The 26,800-nt window shown below is 43.8% G+C and overlaps 1 protein-coding gene across 3 annotated transcripts in view; it reads right to left on the minus strand.

Moving 5' to 3' along the window:
- The window catches only part of MAMDC2 (MAM domain containing 2), a 155,230-nt gene that overhangs the window by 109,913 nt on the left and 18,517 nt on the right, over nucleotides 1-26,800 (minus strand). For all 3 annotated transcript variants that reach the window (XM_063913895.1, XM_063913894.1, XM_063913896.1), the window contains exon 2: nucleotides 21,921-22,034. In XM_063913895.1, the coding sequence (XP_063769965.1) occupies nucleotides 21,921-22,034 (114 nt within the window). The remainder of the gene's footprint in view (nucleotides 1-21,920; nucleotides 22,035-26,800) is intronic.

Here is a 26,800-nt window from a genome sequence, read left to right on the forward strand (position 1 = left end):
TCTGAGAAAGGATAGCCCCTACTCCAACCTCCGAGGCATCCACCTCAATAATGAAAGGTAATTCTGGGTTGGGATGTCTAAGGACAGGGGCTGAGACAAAGGCTTGTTTTAAGGCCTGAAAAGATAACTCCGCTTTACATGACCAATTGGTAGGATCTGCTCCCTTCTTAGTAAGTGCCACAATGGGAGCAACTAGGTCAGAGAAAGAGTGAATAAATCTTCTATAGTAGTTTGCAAACCCTAAAAAGCGCTGAATTGCTTTTAAATTGGTGGGTTGCGCCCAACTAAGGATGGCTTGGAGCTTTTTTGGTTCCATTCGGAATCCCCGAGGGGAAATAATGTACCCTAAAAAGGATACTTCCGTGACATGAAATTCACACTTCTCCAGCTTGGCATATAAGTGATTTTCACGTAATCTCTTTAGCACCTGACGCACCTGGGTAACATGTTGTTCCACGGAGTCAGAATATATCAAAATATCGTCTAAATAGACCACGACGAATCTTCCCAGAAACTCACGGAGCACATCATTAATGAGATCCTGGAAAACTGCCGGAGCGTTAGATAGGCCGAATGGCATGACCAGATACTCATAGTGGCCCGACTGAGTACTAAATGCCGTTTTCCACTCATCCCCTGACCTGATTCTGATGAGGTTATATGCTCCTCTAAGATCAATCTTAGAAAAAATAACAGCCGAACGTAGCTGATCAAAGAGGACAGAGATCAGCGGCAGAGGGTAAGTATTCTTTACTGAGATTTTATTCAAAGCTCTAAAGTCAATGCAGGGTCTGAGTGAACCATCCTTCTTCTCTACGAAGAAGAAACCTGCACTTAAAGGGGATTTAGATGGCCTGATAAACCCTTTCCCAAAGCTTTCTTTCACATACTCATTCATGGCCACAGTTTCAGGACCAGACAATGCATATAACCTTCCTTTAGGCAACGTGGCACCAGGAATTAACTCAATGGCACAATCATAAGGCCTATGGGGAGGCAAAATATCCGCATTGCCCTTGGAAAACACATCAACAAAATCCTGGTATTCCCCAGGAATATGTGCGGAACTGGCGGCAGCTACTCGGATAGGAAGCGTAATACATTCTTTATCACAGATGGTACCCCATTGTAGGATCTCCCCAGACTGCCAATCAATGACGGGATTATGAAAGGCCAGCCAAGGATGACCCAGAACCACAGGAACTGCTGGACAATGGGTAAGGAAAAACTCAATTTTTTCAGAATGCAGAGCTCCCACCGAGAGCAAAACAGGAGGTGTACATAGAGAAATAACCCCATTGGATAAAGGACTCCCATCTAAACCTTGCATGGTGATACACCTACCTAAGGTTAGCTGAGGAATACCTAAGGCCTTGGCCCATGTTAAATCCATAAAGTTTCCTGCAGCTCCACTGTCCACAAAAGCAGAGACCGAGGAACAGAGGCTGCCATAGGAAACTTTAGCAGGAACCAACAGTGAATTATTTGAGGAGATGAGCTGCAGACCAAAGTGAACCCCCTCACAATTCACTTGGTCAGGAAGTTTCCCAACTTGTTTGGACAACTACGGGCAAAATGTCCCTTACCTCCGCAGTATAAACACAGACCATAATTTTGCCTCCTGGTTCTTTCTTCCGGAGACAATTTGGAGAGACCAATCTGCATAGGCTCCTCTATGTCTACAGGAATGGAAGGAACCCAGGGAGAGGACCCGACAGATGCCCCTTTTTCAGCCCTCCGCTCTCTGAGCCGACGATCTATTTTAATAGATAGCTCCATGAGGTTATCGAGGGTCTCAGGAGCGGGATACTGGAGGAGACTGTCTTTTATAGATTCCGATAAGCCGAGGCGAAACTGACTGCGCAGGGCTGGGTCATTCCAGCCACAGTTGTTCGACCAACGGCGAAACTCCGTACAATAATTCTCTGCGGGATTCCTACCCTGTCTAAGAGCACGCAACTGACTTTCTGCGGACGCCTCTCTATCAGGGTCGTCATACAATAGCCCTAAAGATTTTAAAAAGGCGTCTACAGACGATAAGGCTGGATCGTCTGTCTTTAAACCAAAAGCCCAGGTCTGAGGATCCCCCTGAAGTAGAGAAATAATAATCCCAACCCGCTGAGCCTCTGTACCTGAGGTAACTGGTCTTAAACGAAAATACAGTTTGCAAGATTCTTTAAAATTAAAAAACTGTTTTCTATCCCCAGAAAAACGGTCAGGCAGATGCATTTTTGGTTCAGGGATGACCCTCGGGGAAGTCCGTAACAGATCTTCCTGTGACCTCACCCGGAGGGACAGATCCTGAACCATCTGAGTAAGTTCCTGAATCTGACTAACAAGAAGCTGGCCAGGGTTTGGCCCAACACCGGTGGGATTCATAAGGCCGACAAAAATCTCCCAACTAAAAAGTGAAAAAATTTACTGTAAGTTAAATCTTTTCTTTTGTAGGCCGGTGATAATGTTATGATTCCTGTACTCCAGACCGGAGGAGATCTTATGGCAGGGATCTGAGTACAGGAAAATAAGCTGGTTGTGGGAGCTGGATAGCCTAGTAACCCCTGGCGCCCTAACTCCGTTGTCTCGCCCGTGTTATCAGAAATCCCCTGCGAGACTATGGTTGCTTGAGCCCTTGGCAGCCGCGTTCGAAGGGCGGATTATGTCTGCCCAACCCCGATGCCCCCGCAGGTCTTAATGGGAGACAAGGGGAAGTCCGAGACAGGGTGATAACAAGGGGCCCTCTGACTAAGCAACCAGGCCAGGGGTTACAAGCTAACTAACTAAATCAAAAGGTATGTGCGGACTAGCCGCCAGGAAAAAGGACAACCAAGGATCCACTGATCCGACACTCCTATCCGGCACCGCCGGACACCAGAGTGGATCTGTGGAAGCGGAATCCTCCGCAAAGCTCCAGAACACAATTAAACAAAATAATAAACAGAAGCGGACAAGCCGCAACACACGGCTGCGCCGCGACTCACGAACACCACCAGATGTTAAAGGTGCTCGGTCAGACTCCAGGAACAGATGGTAACTTCCGAGTACAGGATCTCTGAGGACAGGAACAACCGAAAAGACCGGGACTGGGAACTCTCTGCAGCAGACACAGGCAAACAGGAAGCTATCACCGGCGTCTGTAAGAAGTCCTGAGGGTGCCTTTATTCAGGCACCCTCCAATCAGGATCCAGACAGGACAATCAAATAGAAATGCCGTGCAGCTTGCATGCTGCACGGCCAGCACATAATCAGGGTAATGAGAATAGACCCAGCAACGGGGAACGCGGCTGAACATGGCGTCCCCGTTGCTAAGGTCAGAGCGGCTCCGTGCGCCCGGCGTCTTAGCGTTGCCAGGGAGCCGGCGGCTGGACGCGCACGGCGTCCCTGGTTGCTAGGCGCCGGGCCGCACGGCCGAGCGGACCCCGGCGCCTAACAGATTGGGTAGTACACTGTGATGTTTTTAACTGAGCTGGCTTTTGGCCATATTTTTAAGTCACTGCATCACTGAAGGTTTGTAAATCTCAAAGTATTGGATCATCTGATTCAACAAAAGAATTAGCTCAATCTAAGGCTTCCCCTCTGAAGGCCAGGAGAAGATATTTTACTATATTGGCAGGAGTAATGCCAATGGATGGATCAAACTCCATAATAGTGATGTATTGGTGTGTCAGAGCTAGATCTCCATCGAAGTAAGAAGATGCTGGAGCATCAGATGAATACACAGGAGCAGGAGAAAACTCAGTCAAGGGCACTCCTGACCGGAGAAGATATTGAATAGCAGTCAGGAAGACAGACTCGACTGACACATGTTTAGACTGTGGACGCCACACAGGCTTGAAACTGCTCCTCTTACTGTTTACTTGTAGACCTTTTTTAACCTAAGGTAATATAGCAAATTCAGGAACCCCGTCTGGGGAGTCAACTTTTGACAAGAATAATTATGGATTCTTTAGAGCTTCAGGGGACTATTTAGAAGTAGAAGCTGGTGATAACCATGCAGGAGTAGAATAAGTTTCAGATGTTCCTGAGCGGAGAGAGGACACCATCTCCAGAACCGACTGACAAGAGTCCTTTGCCAGAGTAAAGAGGTCACTTGAAGCTCCATCCTGAGGTAGGATGCTCAAAGCATTCCTTTGGGTTGAGGCACTAGGGTTATCTGCACAAGCTGTGGACTCTGGACTTGAAGATGAGGAAGCAGAAACAGAGGCAGACTGAAGTCTATTTTTAAAACTAAGAGATGGAAGTCCTTTACTGGGACAAACTGATGTAAGTTCTTTACCCAGACCAATGGTAGGAACTGGATTGAATCCAGAGATACTTGAATCAGATGGAATCGAAGGAGACTGAACCAGACCAATGGATGGAACCAGATTGAGTTCAGAAGAGAGTGAACCAGCTGGAACCAGAGAAATTGTTGGACCTACGGGTGGAACCGGATTGAGTCCAGAGGTGTTTGAATCGGCTGGAACTGAAGGAATCTTCAGACAGATGGATGGAACCTGAACATCGTATACCCCTACTGGAGGCTACAGAGTCTAATGTCTAGGGATGCAGGTTCAGACACCCCACTTGGAGCTAACAGGTCAGCTGCCTCCCCTGAGGCTATATAATCTGACACCTCTTTGGTAATGTGAGTCTTAAACAAACTCTTTTGATTCCCAAACATGGACTTGAATCCTTTGTCACAGGACCCCAATCGTATACTTGAACATTTTTCAAATGAACTTTCTTAATATCCCAGTCCTGATCAGAGGAAGCTGAAGATACTGTACGACATAAGATGGTTTGTAAATATGAATGCTGTGATGCTGAGACCTATCACTCTTCCTTGGCATAAGGAGAGAACAGTCTCTAATAAAGTAATCTGAGCCCCCGCAGGAGAAGCAAAGATGGAGCTGCCTGCGACACCTGTGTTCCTCTTCAGAAAGCTTAGGCCGCTGATTACTCCGGAACTTATCTTTACTTGGTGCAGGCAAAAAATACTTAGACCTAAGGGAATCAGTAGCAGGAACTTCCTTGGACTCAATGAACTGAGGAAAAGCTCTCACAGAGATGGAAGCGGAGGTCGGAGTGTCAGGATGAGGAGCGTCACCAAGAAATTCTGAAATAATCAGGACAATATTGTAGAGAAGGCCTTTTAACTGTTTCAATAGTCAAGAAAAATATTCAGATGTTTGGGTTGCAGCTAGACTAGTTGAAGAACAGTTTACATTGCTTAGGATTCCTGTAAAAACTACTGGGAGGCGAAAGACGGAGCAAAGAACTAGAAGCTGTTGAAGTAGGAACCACCTGAGCTGGTGGAGAGACAGGAGCTGCGATTACTGGATGAGACTGGGTAAGCAGTGACTGTAACATATCTACTCAGGATGACATGCCTTGGATATATTGCACCAGTTGCTGCAAAGCTCCTTGATGCTCCAGGCGGCGGTTTAACATTTCCTGCACAACTTCAATTTCCAATCCTTGAGCACTAGTTGAATCAATTTTTGGGCCAGTTCAAAATGTCAGGTTCTGGGATATTTGTGTATCCAACTTTGTCTCTGGACTACATGGAGTTGGGTTTGTAAAGCTGGAGGGCTTTACAGTAGGAACAATACCACCGGTACGAACACTACAGTAGAAGGATGAATGGAAATCAGTATAGGAACCGATGACCAAGGGATATTGGACTGGTTCTGAAGACTAAAGACTTGGGACTGGTACAGATGATCATGAATATCGGATTTCACCGATGGTCTGGAATACCGGACTTGCACCGATGGTCTGGAATATCAGATTTGCACCGATGGTCTGAAATATCGGACTTGCACCGATGGTCTGGAATATCAGACTTGCACTGATGGTCTGGAATATCAGACTTGCACCAATGGTCTGGAATATAGGACTTGCATCGATGGTTTGGAATATTAGACTTGCACCAAAGGTCTGGAATATCAGACTTGCACCAATGGTCTGGAATATAGGACTTGCACCGAAGGTCTGGAATATCTGACTTGCACCAAAGGTCTGGAATGTCGGACTTGCACCGATGGTCTGGAATGTCGGACTTGTACCGATGGTCACAAATGGTTAATGTCAACATTTTGAAGGTTGACATATCATACCGCACCTCTTTGTAATGAAAGGCCTATCCAAGCAAAAAAAGAATTCCTTTGTCCTTAGTTTTATCTTTGAATAACGATGTTAGTGAATTAACTATTACAGGTTGAGTCTCCAATATTCAAAATTGCAGAAAATACAGAATATTCCGAAATACAGAATTTTGAGTTGCGACTGAGATAGTGAAACCTTTGCTTTCTGATGGTTCAAAGTACATAAACTTTGTCTAATACACAAAACTATTTGAGTCCCATCCCCACGAAATCTCATTATGGTGTGAAAATATTCCAAAATACGGAAAATCTGATATCCAAAATACTTCTGGTCCCAAGCATTTTGGATATTGGACATGCAACTTGTAATATGTTTTATTGAATTTTGTTGACACATCAAAGTAATGGACCATCATAGTTTGGATCTATAATGTGACCTGCTCACTACTATGGAATATGTATTATCAGGCTGGCATATTGTGGAAACATATACTCTATAGAAAGATAACCACATACTCACACAGGTTCTTATTGACATTCTTTGGCTCTTCTGAATTTATGTTGACCTGCGCACCAAAATGCTAATGCTACCCCTTTTTCTTATGCTAAGCCATAGTGTGAAAACAGCAAGAGTCTCAGATATGGAAACAATTTGACATTGTGAAGCCTGCAGCCTCCTAGGGGCGTATATATATATTAATTATCAGGTTCTAGACCTGATCAATATAAATTTCTATACCTGCTTATCGCAAGCAAATATTAAATATCGCCCAAACATATCAAATAAAATACATGCAGGTACAGGGGCTCAAAGATGTGTTAGACATTAAGTGATCATTAATTGTGATTACTTCACTTCAAGAGCCAGGTGCGTTATTGTGCATGTGCAGTCTGCTGTGGAGAGTTCCAGAGGGGCTCCCAGTACCTATTGCAGACTGCAGCTTGCAGGCTGAAGGATGATGTTACTGTAGCTACCAGGGCCAAGCTTGCATTATGGAGTTTGGGAAATTTGATAATTAAGCAGTCCCATAGATTTGATGTCTGCCGCAGTCCTTACATAAATACATTCAGGGGATGCTTATTATTTGTGGATACCCTCCAAAAACTGGTGTTTTAGGGTGATAGCCCATAAATTTTCCTTCATAAATAAGCGCTCTAGAGAGGAAGTGCTAAATAACATTTCCATAACTAAATTAAAATTACAGTGAACCATGATGTCCATAATGATTTTCATTCATTTTAAAATTTTAAACAAGTGCAAGTCATGAGTTCAGCCTTAAAATACATACATACTGTATTAAATGACAGCTACTGTATTGTTGTAGGATAATGTACTCGTACAGTCACTGTGAGGTGCACCTTTCAACAAACTGATGAGGAGAGGAATGCTCTAGGTAATGTGGGGTTAAGCATAGACATGTGCTCCATATTATAAAAACATAATATCTGGGAAACCTCTAATTCCCTATGCAACTACACATCACCTATCTACTTTATGTCCTGTACTTGACAATTATTTAAGTTTTTATGCTTCAATATTATACCATGTAAAATTGCTTTCAAAATGGGATTTAAATTTTTGTATTTTCTAATTCACATATTCGTTAAAATGACAAATTTACTAAAATAGAAATCTACATACATATATTACAAAGTAAATAACTGTTGGGGAGAAATTTACTATCAAACATCGATGTTGTGCTTCCAGGGCCAAAACATACATTTATTAATATTTATAAAATATTTTTTTTTTTTTAAATCCCCTGTTAGCAAATGTATGTTTCAGTCCCTGATACCCAACATTAATTAATATTCATTTTGATCGATTTTGGTTGATTTTAAATCGATTAAAATCAACCTTTAGTAAATTCTCCCCCTTGATAACAATCACTCATATAAAATGGTGATAGTAGAGAGATTAAACTGAAATAACCACAGAAGTTACTTATTGAACATATATTAAGGGGAAACAACAGTTTATAAAATTTGAGCCAGCAGCTCAATGCAATCAAAACAGGAAAATAACACTGCATCTTTTTTATAATGCTACCCTCGCTTACCACCAGGTATATTTTCTGGACACACAACCCTCGCTATAGCAAACCTTTTACAATGCATTTTAAGATGGTGCTGTAAATAGGGAGCACTTTATTATCATCCTAATATAGGAAGTGGAGAGATGCAGCTAAACTCTAAACTAAGTAACCAAATGCTTTTAAGTTGTTGTTTCTGGTAAAACAATACGACACAGTCAGTGGTAAGATTAAAAAGGATACAATTAATATTATTTGTGCTATAATAGCGTGTAGAGAAGGACTGCCAACATTTGGGCTGAAGGAAAACACAAGAAAGAGGCCCAGGCTCTTCATTTGTTTCAAGAGGTTTAGATATATTATAACAAATAAAATATATAAAAAATTGTTATGTCACAGAGCTGTAATAGAATACAAATACTAGCCCCAATGTAATGTAACCATCTCCATATGAATGCCATACAATACAGAGAGCATTCTTGTGAATGCCATACAATACAAAGAGCATTCTTGTGTCAGAGAAATTTGGACCCCTTATACTGGGACTGAATGTCTATAGGGTTAAAAGCTTGATGTATCAATATATTCCTAGGTGCAGGAAAACATATATTCTGAACCATGTATAAAAAGTGTTCTGTTTTCATCTGCACCTGCTTTCTGTTAATTGTGCTTTATGTGCATGACCTACTGATAAGGGCCACTTTCCGTAATTAAGGGGCTTAGAGTGGTGTATAGTGTTTTATTACTAACTCGTGGCCCCTAAGTGACTGCCCGGGGTCATTCCTGGCTCATAATTATGAATAAGTATTGTATTTGGATGACAGTAATAAAGACGAACTATGTTCCCTGTCACGTAAGCCATTTCTGATGTAATGTGTATTTTATGCTATATAAACCGTGATGACTGTACCACAAATTGTCTCACTGAGCCTGCGTGCTCTGCTGACACCCATCTGGGCCTAGATGCAAAATAAACCATATATGCTTTTTCATCTGATCCTGGCGTATCTCCTCGATTGATTGCGATCTCATTTGATGTTTCTGTGCCCGGTCGGACAAACCCACTTTGCATACGGGACAACAAGACTGCTGGGTCCTCTGCCGCAGAAACGAAACAGCGCTGTAAGGTGAGAAACTTTTCATACCTTCTATTTTCTGCGGCATAAGCAAAACAGTACGTCTGTCCCGTGTGTGCAGTGCTTGCTCCGAAAAGAACCTCGTTTCTGAGGTAAGGACTAGACGAAAAAGCATATTTTTCTGTGTTGTATTAAATGTGTGAATAATACTTCTTTTCAAACTAACACCTAACACCATTCTTTTCCAGTAATCATTACCATTTCTATTTTTCCTGCAACATTCAAGCTTGTAGATAATATTATTTCTATATCAGGTCTTAACCTTCTTTTATTATCACCAATATAAAGGGTATACATTGTATAACATACAGTTGTGTTACGCAGCATTGAAGGCTGGTACTGTATAGGGTTAAACTGATGCAATGATTGATTACAAGTTTTTCTGCTGCAATGTATGTATGTAAGAGATGAATGACACTAAGTGTATGCGTGTAAACTGAACTCTGTACCCGTGTCAGGGACGGAGAAAAGGTAAAAGTTTCACATATCAGCCTTTATAACGCAGGGAAAAGAAATAGATCGTATGACTTTCTTGCCCAAGGTATGGTGAAGGTATAAAGAAAATTGTGGGACCATCTTTCATGGCAGGTATTGTGGTTGATAAGAAAAAATATCAGTAAAACTGCTTTTTCTTGTTAAGAAACTTACAGCAGCCTGGGGAAAGAAAAGGTCTAGTACTCTTGTCAGACGTGACGCTTGTGGGTATACTTTACTGTATTGAAAATAATTGATTCATCTCCTTACAATTGGCAGGAGACTCCATTTGCTTGTAAGAGCCGGGTTTTTTTAAGTAAAATTGTGTATCCTAGAGGGAGGCAAATGGGGCAGAATCAGTCCACAAAGAGGGAGATCCCTCTGAGTGCACCGGCCAGTATTATGAAAAGCAAGCATGGTGTTTTGGCTGTGAAATTCTTGAGAAAATGGAATAAGAAAACACAGAATTATCTAACCTTTCCTCTTACAGGTACCTTTGATGCAAATGTTTATATAATTTAGGAGATAAGTTGATAAGTTGCAATGAATGTAAATCTTATTGTTTGTGGATAGCTGATGCACTTTTATTGTCACCTCCAATACAAAACCCTCCGCCTTATGCGGCAAAAATATAGACTTAATAACAGACAGTAAAAGGAATTAGAGAAAGGGAGGAGGCATTATACCCCCACTGGCATCAGATTATCCAAAACCCACAGAGTTAAGGGACACTGGCAATAGACACTTCCCTGATCATTGCCTCTGCACCTTCCTCTATAAATAGAGCAGAGGGTGAACGGTCTGTAGAAAGTTGCTGCTGCCGTTTCTTCCCTCTCTGATAACAGTACACTACAGGAAACTTTAGTTCATGTTCAGTCTCCAGACTCTTTTGGTGCAGGGACACTGGACTACGTTGTAACATCTTTAGGCAGAGGTAGAGGTCAACGCATGATACCACAGACCTTAACCCCTGCAGATCCTGGTATGTTGCATCCGACCCTATACCCGGTCAGGCTTATCACAGCCCCTCCAGCTGGGGGTGTGGGGCCGGCTGTTACATACTCCATGCATGTTCCCTGGGTGGCATCAGACCTTAGAGCCCTAGCAGAAACGATGCCCGACCCTAGAAAAGATCCCAGGACAGTGTGGGATAATTTATTTCTAATTAAAAATATTCACCAGCCCACATATAGAGATGTTTTGCAATTACTACTTGCTGTATTTAAACCCAATGATTATACGTCCCTGATACAGCAATTAAAATAGGATGCTACTGCTGATGAGCCTAATAGTGATCAACTAGTTGCCAAATGGTTAGAACTAGAAACAGCATTTAACAAAACATTCCCTGCCAACTGTTGATTGGACCAAAATAATGGGAATTGCCCAGGACCAAAAGGAATCAGTTGCAGATTATACTGTCAAATTCTTCAAAATTATAAAATGTCACAGTGGCATCCCCGATACACAAGGAAAGCCAGATCTAGCTCCTGTGTTAAATCACTTCATACGTAGAAGGATTGAAAAAACCCATACAGTCCAGACTCAAAAACTCAGTCCCCTGATTGGAAAACTAAAACCCTTGCTAGTATTATTGAGTGGAATAGACACCACGAGGCCAACCTAGTCGAAAAGGATATAAACAGGCAGAAGTTAATAAATGTACAAGATCAAAACCGCTGAGCAGACGGCTCAGCCAGTTCACAAGACACTCTCCAGTGGGAGGGGGCCCGCTCCCCGGAGAGCTATAGTGTGCTACAACTGCCGAGAAAAGGGACACTTGTCATATAATTGTAAAAAACCCACTGTGCAAAGGAAGCTTACTTCCTCTGGCAATTACGATCGTAGGAACTTTAGACACCGTCCCGGGAATAGAGATTGACAGGAGGACAAGGCTCCGGTGTATCCAGTATTGGCTGCAGATAAGCATGACCCCATGGTACATTTACTTATAAACGACAAGCCAATTCCTTGTTTAATAGACACTGGAGCCTCTGTTTCATTAATAGCTGGTAATCAGGATTTTCCTACCTCTGACAAAACTGTCACTGCCGTGGGAATCTCAAACAGCCCCGTTGAAATGACACTCTCAGAACCCTTGACTGTCACACTAGGTCCACTAACAAACACGCACTCTTTCTTGTTATCCACTAGTGCCCCTGTCAGTTTGTTAGGTCGCGACCTTCTTGCGAAACTTAGATGTACTATTAGTTGTTCACCCGACGGGGTCTTCCTACATGTCCCAGAGAAGCATGCTGACACTGTGCAGGATACCCTCTGGCAGAATGAGGATAATAGGCTCATGCCTCTTTTACAGACACTGCCGGACTGGGTGACAGAAATCCCTGAACAGCTCTGGACAACAGACAGTTCAGACGTAGGACTTATAAAATCTGTAGAGCCTGTACATATCAAGCTTAAGCCACATAAGCAACCCCCCAGGCTTCTCCAGTACCCCCTTCGGCCAGAAGCCGAGCAAGGCATTTTCCCCGTGCTCCAAAGACTTTTGGAGCAAGGGGTGATTGTTAAAACCATGAGCCCAGCAAATACACTGATCCTGTCAATTAAAAAGAAGAAAGGGGGGCCTGCGGGGGCTCAGATAGAACAGCAGGCAGGGACAAACAAGGAAAAACAGACCACTTCATGGAGATTTGTGCAGGACCTGAGAGCTGTTAATGCTGTGGTTCTCTCTCTATTCCCTGTGGTCCCAAATCCAGCTACCATCCTGATGCAAGTCCCTCCCAATAGCTCACATTTTTCTGTAATCGATTTATGCTCAGCATTTTTTTCTGTCCCTATACATCCTGATAGTCAACACTTGTTTGCATTTACCTACAGAGGACAGCAGCACACTTGGACCTGTCTCCCAATGGGCTCCACTGATGCCCCTGCCATGTTTGGCCAGGCATTACAGGAGGATTTAAGCCACTTTTCTCCACCAGGTGGCTCCACCCTCATCCAATACGTGGATGATCTCCTGCTCTGTTCCCCGTCATTAGAAATATCCGAGCTAGATACCAGGGCACTACTCTGTTTCTTAGCAGAGAAAGGACACAAAGTGTCCAAAGAAAAAATGCAGTTATGCTCTCCCAAGGTGGAATACATAGGGCATTGCATATCCCAGGGGTACAGGCACATAACCACTAAAAGAGTAGAGGCGATTCAACAGGTACAACTGCCCCGAAATAAAAAGCAAGTTCGTGCTTTTTTGGGCATGACTGGTTACTGCAGGCAGTGGATACCCAATTATTCCCAATTGGCAGCTCCACTGTATGCCTTAACGACGCACGCGGTCGCAGAACCCTTACAGCACACAGACGAAACTAACCAAGTTTTTCAGACATTGAAAGAATCATTGTTGCAACCACCAGCACTAGGCATACCAAACTATAACAAACCCTTTTCCTTGTTTTGTCAAGAGGTAATGGGATATTCTGCAGGTGTGTTAACTCAGCGGCATGGCGATAAACAACGCCCTGTAGCATACTACAGTGGGGTTTTGGATCCAGTTGCCAGAGCCTTGCCGGTGTGTTTGCGAGCAGTGGCTGCTGCCGCAATCTTAGTTCACAAATCTGCAGATATTGTCCTGAATCAACCACTGTATCTGTATGTGCCTCATGCGGTAGCTACTTTACTTACTTGCAAGCAGACACAACATTTAACCACTTCACGGCTCACGAAGCGGGAACTGGCTTTGCTAGCACCCAGTAATCTCATCATCCAGCGCTGCAATACATTAAATCCCGCCACACTGCTGCCTATACGGGTTGAGTCTTTACAGACTCAGAGGGAGGAAGAGGGGGAAGCTGGGGGCATACAAGACACACGGCCCTGGCCTCACTGATGAACCCATCCCGCATGCAGATTTAACACTGTTCGTGGATGGAAGCTGCTTACGACGAGAAGACGGCAGCCTGGGGTCTGCATATGCTGTGTGTACACAGACTGAAACGCTGGAAGCCAGACCCCTCCCAGCCCCTCACTCAGCTCAAAGTGCTGAACTTGTAGCCTTGACCAGAGCTTGCAGAATAGCAAAGGGTAAAATTGCAAACTTTACACTGACTCGCGCTATGCGTTTGGTGTGGTGCAAATTTTGTCTGTAGAAAATGAGAAATTTCATAACATCTAATGAAGCACCTATCGCGCATGCGGACAAGGTGCGAGAGCTTTTAGAAGCAGTAATGGAACCTGAACAAATTGCTGTCATAAAGTGCCAGGCCCACACTTCTGGCAGAGATGAGGTGTCAAAAGGAAATGCCAGAGTGGATCGAATAGCAAAGTCCACGGCTATGTTAAAAGAACAAGTGTATGTAATGTCTGAAATATGTATACCAGATACACAAGCATTGATTTCTATGCAATTAACCTCCAGTTCACAGGAAATCTCCACCTGGGAGCGGGAAGGATGCCAGCCAGATGCTGATGGTTTGTGGCGCAATAGAGAAGGCAAGCCAGTGGCCCCCAGATCACTTTTACCTGCATTAGCTCAGGTCACGCATGGCCTGACCCATGCATCTAAAACTGCAATGACTAATTTAGTCAGGACCTACTGGTACGCCCCTGGATTTTCTGCATTGGCTTCTAAATTTTGTGAAGGCTGTCTAATTTGTCTCCAAAACAATCCAGGTAGAAAAGTGCCTACAATATCATCACACCTTCCCGCCACAGAGGGACCATTTCAGGTGGTAAAAATTGATTACATTCAGTTCCCAAAGGTAAGACAATTGCAGTATGTTTTGACTTTAACTGTTTAGCAGGTGGGTGGAGCATTGCCAGTGGCCACAGCAACAGCTAGTATAACTACCAAGAAAATAGTGCAGGACTTAGTCTGCAGGTATGGACTTCCCCAGGTTATCTTTTCTGACCAAGGTACGCATTTTACCGGAAGGGTTTTCAGAGAAATGTGTGAAATGATGGGCATAAAGCAGCAATTACATGTGCCCTACCACCCCCAGTCAAGTGCAAAAATTGAACGATTAAATCAGACTGTGAAAAATAAATTGCAAAAATGTACCAACAAACTGAACTCTTGTGGCCTGAGGCTTTGCCTCTTGTTTTGCATTCCATCCGAACCACGCCCACGGGATCATTACGTCCTTCCCCATATGAAATTCTATTTGGGAAGTTGCCTAATCTTATGATGGTCCCAGCCCCAGACCTCTCTATCGCCCAAGATGTGACTGTTAAATATTTGATTAATATGAGCAGACAGTTCAAGACAATTAACGATTTGTCATTTCTCAACAACCAAGCAGTCCTGCGGCCTGCCATGATCTGATGCCTGGTGACTTTGTGATGATAAACTTTTTACGTTGCAGTTCCTTGTCCGAGTGGTGGGAAGGACCATTCCAGGTGCTGTTAACGACTCCGGCAGCGGCGAGAGTCGGCAAAAGATCCACCTGAGTACACGCATCACACTGCAAAAGAGGTCCGATCAGGCCCGCCCCGGAGTGAACCTGAGGACATCCTGCAGACCACCTCACCTGTGTTGCTCACAGGACCGTGACCACCAGAAAGGATACAATAAAGCCCCTGGTGAGTTGCCACCTAAGCCGGAAAGAAGCAGAGCTTCTCTACCCGTGAAGAAAATGAAGATACTTTGGATCCTGTTCTCTGTCTTAACTCCTGTTATGCTGGAGACTCACATCACTGACTATGGACATGAGATAAAAGGAAAGAATGCTATACTTGCCATTCATAAGGCCATTGCAAAAGTTAACATTGAGACTGAATGTTGGGTGTGTACACATTTGCCAATGATTGCTGAATCAGGGATACCCTTAATAGCCATTCAGGTAACTTGGGAAGAAGCCATGAGCTTTGATTGGGTACACTGGGAAGAGAATTTTTCCAGAACCAATTATAGTGCCAGAATTAGTCCTCAGAGAAGAATAAACTCCCCTCTTAGCAATAGTATCCAGAGTGGGACAGCCTGCCATTTGTGTGGTTCATAATGATTTAGCTCAAGGAGCACTAGATGATGGTGGGACAAGGTCCATGCGTATAGACAACAGACAGAAGATGGGGAAAGATATACATTTAGGGATATTTATGGTAATGTCAATAACTCCATGTTTAGAACTTGGGAAGAACGAGTGGACATTCATGACCGGAACCCTTATAGTACATAAAGTAACATCACTCACTAATTTTTTCAGCCTTACTTACAAATGTAAAGGTAGGAGGTGTTACACTAAAAAAAATAAAAAAAATATATATACTTACTCAGGGTTGGCAGTAAATGTTCAGATAAATGTGTCCTTTCTTAAATAGCCCCCATGTTACGAGTCACAAGAAAATGACATGGAGTTCCACGTAATATTGATTATAGAGAAGTATTTTACAGGGCAAGGAGAGGCATAGTGTACAAGAATAGATGGGAGCAATTCTTTTACTCACTTCTTCCTCAGGTAGGGGTAGGAATTTTGTCAGAAAGACTAGAAGCGTACACTCATTATATGGATAAAATAATAAATGAAACTAGCCATGCCATACGAGAAATGAATGAAGAGTTGGCTCAAGTGCGTAAAGTGGAGCTGCAAAATAGGTTTGCATTAGACCAAGTGCTGGCCTCAGAGGGAGGAACATGTGCCTTGATAGGACAGGAGTGTTGCACTTACATTGCAGACAATTCAGATATAGTGGAAGGTCACATTAGAGAAGTGGAGAAAATGCAGGAAGGAATAAGGAAGATAGGAGGAGAAGGATGGGATCCGTTTGGATTCCTGGGTAGAGGCGTATCAGCTCTGATCGCCGGATTTCTACAGTATGTAGTGATAGGATGTTTGATTTTGTTGCTTATATACCTGTCTCTGAAATGTTTGCCAATGATCTTTAGTAAGGGGTGTCAGAGTAGTTCAAAATCTGCAATGGGTCCACTTCCCTCTGCTCTTCCGCCCCTGTGTACGTTCCGATGTCCAGAGGGGTGATGCCCCCTGGTCAAAATTTTCTGCCGTTGGAGCCTGAAATACCTTCTGTTAATACCTTTCAGATCCTTCGAGCAAGTGACATAGGTGACCAAAGGGCCATTTATGAAAAGGTGGATAGTTGTGTGTGACAAAAGGAATTTGTCAGAGGGAGGAATTGTCAGAGAAATTTGGACCCCTTATACTGGGACTGAATGTCTATAGGGTTAAAAGCTTGATGTATCAATATATTCCTAGGTGCAGGAAAACATATATTCTGAACCATGTATAAAAAGTGTTCTGTTTTCATCTGCACCTGCTTTCTGTTAATTGTGCTTTATGTGCATGACCTACTGATAAGGGCCACTTTCCGTAATTAAGGGGCTTAGAGTGGTGTATAGTGTTTTATTACTAACTCGTGGCCCCTAAGTGACTGCCCGGGGTCATTCCTGGCTCATAATTATGAATAAGTATTGTATTTGGATGACAGTAATAAAGACGAACTATGTTCCCTGTCACGTAAGCCATTTCTGATGTAATGTGTATTTTATGCTATATAAACCGTGATGACTGTAACACAAATTGTCTCACTGAGCCTGCGTGCTCTGCTGACACCCATCTGGGCCTAGATGCAAAATAAACCATATATGCTTTTTCATCTGATCCTGGCGTATCTCCTCGATTGATTGCGATCTCACTTGTGAATGCCATACAATACAGAGAGCAGTCTTGTGAATGCCATAGAATACAGAGAGCATTCCTTATGAACGTCACACAGTGTTAGACTTGGGCATCAGGGCCACCAGCGTAATGAAATGGTATTGGTCCATGGAATGTTCTGTCACAAAAGAGATGTGACCAGCTGCCAATGAGGTTATTTGTCTTATATCAAGACTATGCATGATAGTAGGCACACGCTGACCACAGAACCAGGGAGGGAGGGCAGGAGATTGTATTTTAACTACATGAATAAGTATAAGACAAATCGAGCAATAAATTAATTAATGCATGGTATCACAGGCAGCACTGATGTATCACCATGTAAGAATGCCAGCCATATCTGCTGCTGTTGCTGCCCCATGTGTGCCCTGTCATATTACCTATATCTTCTCTCCTTATCACCTTGTTATATAACCCACTGAGTGCACCATGTGCCATAATTGTACACAGTTCTCATTAACCTGCTGGCAACAGGGATATATATTTTCCCCCAAACATCGGCACATCGGTCGGCACCACTGCAACATCGGGGACATCGGAAACATCGCGAACATTGTAACTTTCCTTTTAACAGCAGGGACAGCTGTCAGGTACACTGGGGGGGAGGGGCTATTGTCTGCAGCCGCTGGGTGGGGGGTCTTGCCATGCTGACCGATCAGTAATGATCAGCAGCATGACAAATACTGGAAGGTTACAGGGAGGCAGAGGCCTCTGAGAGCAGCAGTGAAGGTAAGTTTCTCTTCCCTGCAGCTGCACACGCTGTTTATCTAACTGGTCGCATCCTGTGCGACCAGGTCATATAAAGCACTTGCTGGTGTAATCGCATCTGATGCGACCATGCCAGGCAAGTGGTTGATCCTAATTATTGGTTATAAGAATTCAATAAGATCCACAACCATATTAAAGCAAAGGTTCAAAGGTATTTCTAGTATACTACCTGTAATAAACTACAGCATGGACGTGACACCATACCAGTGGTGGCAGCAATGTACTATTATCAGCTTCTAGCATACTGGGATGCTGCAAAACACATTGCTAAGCACATGACAGCATTTCTATTGGTAACAGGGATCAGGGCTGTGGAGCAAGATCTCATTGTGCCCCTATTTATATTTACTCTCATCTTAGATTTATAGTAGATAAGTTTGGCTTGGTATTACAATATAAGGAAACTAGCATATATGAATCTAGTTTAGCCTCTGCTACTACTCCAGTGATTGTATACTGTTGTAATCTCTCCAATCCTTTAACCACAGAATTATCCATCACTACTCCCAAGACAAACTCCTTAGTAGAGAGAAGTGTGGTCTACCTGCTTCCCCTGCCATGGTGCCTCCTAGGAGCAGCAGATCTCTACCAGATCTCCAGCTGGGCAGCTTCAAGGCAAACTCCTTAGGAAAGAGTAGTGTGGTCTACCTGCTTCCTCTACCATGGTGCCTCCTAGGAGCAGCAGATCTCTACCAGATCTCCAGCTCGGCAGCTTCAAGGCAAACTCCGTAGGAAAGAGTAGTGTGGTCTACCTGCTTCCTCTGCCATGGTGCCTCCTAGGAGCAGCAGATCTCTACCAAATCTCCAGCTGGGCAGCTTCAAGGCAAATTCCTTAGGAAAGAGTAGTGTGGTCTACCTGCTTCCTCTGCCATGGTGCCTCCTAGGAGCAGCAGATCTCTACCAGATCTCCAGCTGGGCAGCTTCAAGGCAAACTCCTTAGGAAAGAGTAGTGTGGTCTACCTGCTTCCTCTGCCATGGTGCCTCCTAGGAGCAGCAGATCTCTACCAGATCTCCAGCTGGGCAGCTTCAAGGCAAACTCCTAAGGAAAGAGAAGTGTGGTCTACCTGCTTCCTCTGCCATGGTGCCTCCTAGGAGCAGTAGATCTCTACCAGATCTCCAGCTGGGCAGCTTCAAGGCAAACTCCTAAGGAAAGAGAAGTGTGGTCTACCTGCTTCCTCTGCCATGGTGCCTCCTAGGAGCAGCAGATCTCTACCAGATCTCCAGATGGGCAGCTTCAAGACAAATTCCTTTAGATGCACTCTAATTCCTAGGAAACACTGAAGTGATGACATCACAAGTCATCATTTTTTCAGCTACTATTTCTGAAAGAGTGTATACATACTGTGGGGTAAATTTACTAAGATTCGTATTTTCCCGTTTCAGGTCAAAGTTCAATCACGAATGACATCGAAAGTGTAAAACTGCAACTTTTTGAATTTGTTACGATGGATTTACTAAGCTGTCGTATTCGGGTTTTTCTTTTCTTCCGATGTCGATGTCATTCGTGTTTTTTTTTTGTTTTTTACGGCAGTGATTAGCAAAACACTGCCGACTTTTTTACAATTAATCTCGGCCGGATCTGTGTGATCCGTGCTGGGGTTCAATTTTTTTTTTTAATTAAACACTGTAAAATTTTAAAAAAAAATTGCGTGGGGTCCCCCCTCCTAAGCATAACCAGCCTCGGGCTCTTTGAGCCGATCCTGGTTGCAAAAATATGGGTAAAAAAATGACAGGGGTTCCCCCATATTTAAGCAACCAGCATCGGGCTCTGCGCCTGGTCCTGGTTCCAAAAATACGGGGGACAAAATGCGCTCCATTGTAACCAATGTTGGGAACTTTCTTGCTCAGTGGTGACGTCACTTTAGGTCAACCGCAGTATCAAAGTGACCCCCGGCTGTGGCATTATCTGTCCAGCTAGTGGAGCCCGGTGCTGGTTTTAAAAATACGGGGGACCCCTACTCTTTTTGTCCCCCGTATTTTTGGAACCAGGACCAGGCGCAGAGCCCGATGCTGGTTGCTTAAATATGGGGGAACCCCTGTCATTTTTTTACCCATATTTTTCCAACCAGGATCGGCTCAAAGAGCCCGAGGCTGGTTATGCTTAGGAGGGGGGACCCCACGCAATTTTTTTTTAAAAAATAAGCACTTTCCCACCCCTTCCCACTGATATACATGCACGGATCTCATGGATCCGTGCATGCCTATCCAATCACGAATAAAAAATAAAGGTCTGGTTTTTTTTAGCACTTTTTTACGAGTTGTAATTTTTCACGGCAGTGTTTGTTTTTTTTTTGCTTTGCACTTCTTAGTAAATGACCGAGATTCATACTTAAACAGCCGCGTTTTGACCGATGGTGTATTCATTCGTGATTTTTTTCCTAGGACTTCAAAATATTACGAATGCCCTCATCACTGCCGTGATTTGAGTTTAGTAAATTACCGAGATGACACTTTGATGAAAAAACGGCATCTCGGTCAAAATCGGGAGCTTAGTAAATTTCCCCCTATGTATTGAATGTATTAAAACCTGATAAGAAAATGAACAAAACAAGAGAATGCTATTCTAACTAAAACTTGCATTCAAATAATATGGCACCCAAGATTTTTTTCCTAAATAAGGGAATGAATACTAAACTGTGGTAACTTCACAAAAATAGTGGTAGGAAGAAACTTTACATAGGAGTATAGTGTATATGAATACTTCTCTAAAGAACCAAAATGACGCCATCTGCACATCAGGCCGGCATTCATTTCTGCACTTGTTTCTGTTGGATTGATGAGTGCCCTCCTCCAGGGTTGTTGGGCATAAATTATCAGAAAAAAGTTACATGACAACACTGTTTAGCTGCGATAGTGCAAACTTGTATTGTACACATAAGCCAGCAATTAGTGGTCTGGATTCCTGCTGGAAAGTACAATTATGTGGTAACATACTCACTGAATTTACAGCTGACAAATGAAAAGCCACATTTGGGAATAAACATGGGTATATAAATATAACCAGCTGATTTTATTTAGCTCTGGGAACCCCGTGTTTGCACAGCAGTTGGTAGCATCATTACCAGATCATATTTTGGAGGCATTTCTGCTGTGTTGTCAGTAGGATAATAATAACCCTGCATGCAGTCTGTTGTTATTACTACTACAACTACTAATAATAGCAATAACAATAATAATTCAGAGTAAATAAAAAAGGAACAATTTACACCCTGGTAAAACCATGTTTCACTGTACATGGGGCATACCTCCCAGCATCTTGAAACACGGAGTTGGGGGTGTGGTCTCTGCAAAAAGGAGCGTGACTTCATGGAATGCCTCAATCGCGAGCCACGCCCCTGTGGAGGCATGCCCAGCATTCTATGAGCTGCTGGCATGACCCAGTCCCTCTGTCTCCCATGAACAGACACTGTGTGCATGCATTCCATGCAGAGCAGCGAGTGACAGGGAGCCTCCTAACTGCCCCCCACCCCCCAGTCACAAAAAAAGAGACTGTCCCGTGAAAATTCAAAATATAAAGCAACTCAGTTTGTGTTTGCTACATGCAAAGTGGTCATATATTCTCTGCATGCAAAAAAAATAAAAATGCATTTGCACGCCTACATTGGAACATGGGTTGTTCCGGGAGCAAATAACTCTTATTTTTATTTGCTCCTAACTCTGACACAGGCCCTATGTATAGAAGCTTCAATTTAAAAACACAGAGCTGGAACTGCGGAATTCTGACATTAAAAAAACAACATAAGGATTTGCAAAAAATTGCGGGATAAATAAACGTTGGACAGTCTGTATTTACATTACCTTCAGAGTTTACAATCCATGGAAGAAATGCATAGGCAGATTTATAGTCACATGTACTATTTTCAAAGGTGCAGGATCCGTCAGAGACAGCGGCCCCCTCAGCAAACTGCAAACCTGCCAATAATAAGAAAACTCAGTTCTTCACAGCGGTTGAAAAGCATGGAAATTACTGTATGCAAAGAGAATGGTTTAATGAAGTGAATACAAGAGCTGCCAAATGCTGGGGCACTGGGAAAAAGTCACATCCCAATTGAGATTTATACCAAGTATATTTATGCTTCAGGTAGAGGTTACAGTACGTAGCAGAATACAATGATTCATTAATTTGCACAATAAGACCAATGTACTTCTCTCAAATGGGTAAGTAAAATATGTAATTGAAAGTAGTAGGATGAATCTCATTCGTTTATAACAGTAGTGCAGTAATATTTATCTTAAAACTTTTGTAGGCATACAATTAACAGCTGCTGCAGAGAAGTGTCTCTCTAGAAGCATTGGGACGGGGCCCCTTCAAAATGTTGCTATGGGGCCCTCAAAGTTCTGGCTACACCCCAGTTCCTACCTCTATGACTGTTTGTTATTACCCAGTTTTGTTATATCATTGTTATTTCCAATTGTAAAGCACAACGGAATTTGCTGCTCTATATAAGAAACTGTTAATAAATATACAAACTACATGGGTTGAACAACCTAATGCACATGAAGCTACTTTCCTGACCCTACCTGGCTTTATATACATTTCAATGATGCTGCACAGCTAGAACACTGCTTCTGTCTTGCTTCTGGTTATCTGTCACGGTCATGTGGTAAGGCTTACTGGGTGGTGTGACTAGTGTGTGCTGTCTGGTATGCTCACTCTAGAGTCTGCACAGGCACACAAGGGTGTTTATTTGTATTATAGTAAGAAATAGCACTTTCAGTGTGCAAAATATCCAACACAATGAAGATACGCTTATCAGAACCAAAACATTTTTTTGATTAATGTATCCTTTTTATCCTTGGTCTCTTCTCTCCAATCTGTGTATGGTAAATGTGGTCCAAAAAAAACAAATAAACGGGAATATACAAATAGTGTAATACTGATAATCTCATGAAAAAGAACTGTGATTAAAAATAGTATTTAGAAATCGATATAAAAACAGCAAATGTGAAAAAGAGCGCTCCAAATCATGCAATAGGAAAAAATTAAAATGTTTTGTATGTACACTGCTCAAAAAAATAAAGGGAACACTAAAATAACACATCCTAGATCTGAATTAATGAAATATTCTTATTAAATACTTTGTTCTTTACATAGTTGAATGTGCTGACAACAAAATCACACAAAAATGATCAATGGAAATCAAATTTATTAACCCATGGAGGTCTGGATTTGGAGTCACACTCAAAATTAAAGTGGAAAAACACACTACAGGCTGATCCAACTTTGATGTAATGTCCTTAAAACAAGTCAAAATGAGGCTTAGTAGTGTGTGTGGCATCCATGTGCCTGTATGACCTCCCTACAACGCCTGGGCATGCTCCTGATGAGGTGGCAGATGGTCTCCTGAGGAATTTCCTCCCAGACCTGGACTAAAGCATCCGCCAACTCCTGGACAGTCTGTGGTCTGTTGGTGGATGGAGCGAGACATGATGTCCCAGATGTGCTCAATTGGATTCAGGTCTGGGGAACAGGCGGGCCAGTCCATAGCATCAATGCCTTCGTCTTGCAGGAACTGCTGACACACTCCAGCCACATGAGGTCTAGCATTGTCTTGCATTAGGATTAACCCAGGACCAACCGCACCAGCATATGGTCTCACAAGGGGTCTGAGGATCTCATCTCGGTACCTAATGGCAGTCAGGGTACCTCTGGCGAGCACATGGATGGCTGTGCGGCCCCCCAAAGAAATGCCACCCCACACCATTACTGACCCACTGCCAAACCATGCTGGAGGATGTTGCAGGCAGCAGAACATTCTCCTTGGCGTCTCCAGACTCTGTCATGTCTGTCACATGTGCTCAGTCAGAACCTGCTTTCATCTGTGAAAAGCACAGGGCGCCAGTGGCGAATTTGCCAATCTTGGTGTTCTCTGGCAAATGCCAAACGTCCTGCATGGTGTTGGGCTGTAAGCACAACCCCCACCTGTGGACGTCGGGCCCTCATACCACCCTCATGGAGTCTGTTTCTGATCGTTTGAGTAGACACATGCACATTTGTGGCTTGCTGGAGGTCATTTTGCAGGGCTCTGGCAGTGCTCCTCCTGTTCCTCTTTGCACAAAGGCGGAGGTAGCGGTCCTGCTGCTGGGTTGTTGTCTTCCTATGGCCTCCTCCACGTCTCCTGATGTACTGGCCTGTCTCCTGGTAGCGCCTCCATGCTCTGGACACTACGCTGACAGACACAGCAAACCTTCTTGCCACAGCTCGCATTGATGTGCCATCCTGGATGAGCTGCACTACCTAAGCCACTTGTGTGGGTTGTAGGGAGGTCATACAGGCACGTGGAGGCCACACACAATACTGAGCCTCATTTTTACTTGTTTTAAGGACATTACATCAAAGTTGGATCAGCCTGTAGTGTGTTTTTCCACTTTAATTTTGAGGGTGACTCCAAATCCAGACCTCCATGGGTTAATAAATTTGATTTCCATTGATAATTTTTGTGTGATTTTGTTATCAGCACATTCAACTATGTAAAGTACTAAGTATTTAATAAGAATATTTCATTCATTCAGATCTAGGATGTGTTATTTTAGTGTTCCCTTTATTTTTTTGAGCAGTGTATATATAAAACAGGGTGGGGAGATAAGAACACATGACGTTTCCGGTGTGACAGCATCTTTCACTGAAAGCAGACACTGTACTTCAGAAAATACAGGCAGTAGCCTGGAAAACAATAAACAGGTGTATTCAAACAACCCATCACCAAGGTCTCTAGAGTTCATTGTACTGCCCTGGACTGCAGCCATCTCCTGCCATGCTTCTTAGTACAGCTACTCAGGCGGTCCCTTGCACTAATCCCACTCTGGCCTACTCACTGGCTGCTATCCAGCAACAGTACTAAGAACACCAAGCAGATTAGAGTTTTAAACTCTTCCTGTTCTCCAGTGATGGTTCCCAGCTGACTCTGGGCAACCTGGAAAACCGCTCCTGATTGGCTGCGAGTTCGAGAGCTCCAATTGGCGTGTGAATAGTGCCGAATTTTAAAAGATGCGGCAGCAGGGGTCTTCAGTCAGTGTTCAAAGTGCCAGTATGCCATTCCGGTGTATACTGGCCCACTTCATGCACTGAAGAGTGAGTTGGGGGCAGATAGGGACTGGGGGACAAAGAAAGAAGGCAGGAGGCTTGGGCAGATAGGGACAGGGGAGAGGGGGGTAGGGGAAGATAGGACATGGGGGGATAGAGAGGGGAGAAGTGGTTGGGTTAGATAGGGACAGGGGAGAGAGTAGTGTGGTAGGGGGAGATAGGGACAGTGGAGAGAGAGATGCAGATTTTTTCAATATAGTCACCTCTGTGTGACACAGACACACACACACACACACACTCCCTATGTACACTGCACCCCCCACCATTTACTGCCCCTGTATACACTGCATCCCCATCCTCTTCCATATTCTGCACCCCCCACAATATACTGCCCCTATATACACACTGCACCCCCATACCCCTCCATATAGTTCCCCCTATATACATGACAACCCTTCTCCATATACTGCCCCTGCCATATACAGCATACTCTGCACCCCCTCTGCCATATACTATGCTGCAACCCCAGGTTACCTGCCATCCCAGGACTCAGCAACCAGTAGCAGCAGTAACCAGGAAACTGATGCAGGAAACACCAGATGGTAATGCAGTGCTCAGTGCAAAGGCATCAGAGACATGAGTGGCCACTTACCGGCAGGGGGAAAAGGTGAATCAGTCTGGCAGGAAGAGGTAAGACCCTGTGTTGGGTGAGCAGTGCAGTGACCGGGAGGAAGAGGGGTCGGTGCTGGGGATGCAGATGATGAGGAGGCAGATAACGGGCTCAACTGCTTTATATATACTGTGCACAAACGGAGGGGCAGGGTTCCGTGCTCCTCCCACACCCTGGACAGGCCATGCCCAGACCTCTCCAGACAGCTGCTGGTGGCTACTGGTGTCCTCTACCCCTCAGACTGGCGGGGAGCTGTGCGGGGACTTGTGAGCTTACACATGCCAGTACTGGTGTATATAATGCAGCATCATTATAGATTGCCCATTGCAGATATACAGCATCTATATTTATAAAAGGTCAACGCTGCACACATACACATACACACACACACACACACACACACACACACACACACATAATCACACACACTCAGTATGACGCAGCCCCGGCTCCCAGCAGCAGGACTTCCTTAAATCCAGCAGCTCCTGTGTGAGTAGCGCCCACTCTCCTATAATCCAGAGATATGTTTGCCATAGGTTTCTGACCTGTATGATTTAAACCCCCGGGAAAATGTCTGTTTCTGCAAAATAGACTTAGTTAGAGTTTGTGCTTTAGTAAAATCTGGTTAAGGGTTCCTGGGGGTATGGATGGAGAGAGAGGACAGGCTCCACCATTGCCCATAGTCTATTGCTCTACCGGCTAGAGAGGAGAGGGCCCGGACGGAGACTGCACACAGGCCTCCTCCCCTTTTGATGCCTATGTTTGTGGTTAGGTCCTACTACTATGTTTGTGGTTAGGTTCTACCATTAGATCCTACCACTCTGAGAAAGGGAAGCTGGATTGTTTAAGTGCAGACAGGCTAGTATTTATTTTCCTGTTTTATATTTTCTGTACTGCACAATAAAATTAGCTTCAGCTAGACTGCACAAAAACCCTGGACTGGTGTGCTGTTTTCTGCATGCTGTGTGTTCGGAAGTGCCCATC

Source organism: Pseudophryne corroboree, chromosome 1 (assembly GCF_028390025.1).
Source record: "Pseudophryne corroboree isolate aPseCor3 chromosome 1, aPseCor3.hap2, whole genome shotgun sequence".
NCBI lineage: Eukaryota > Metazoa > Chordata > Amphibia > Anura > Myobatrachidae > Pseudophryne > Pseudophryne corroboree.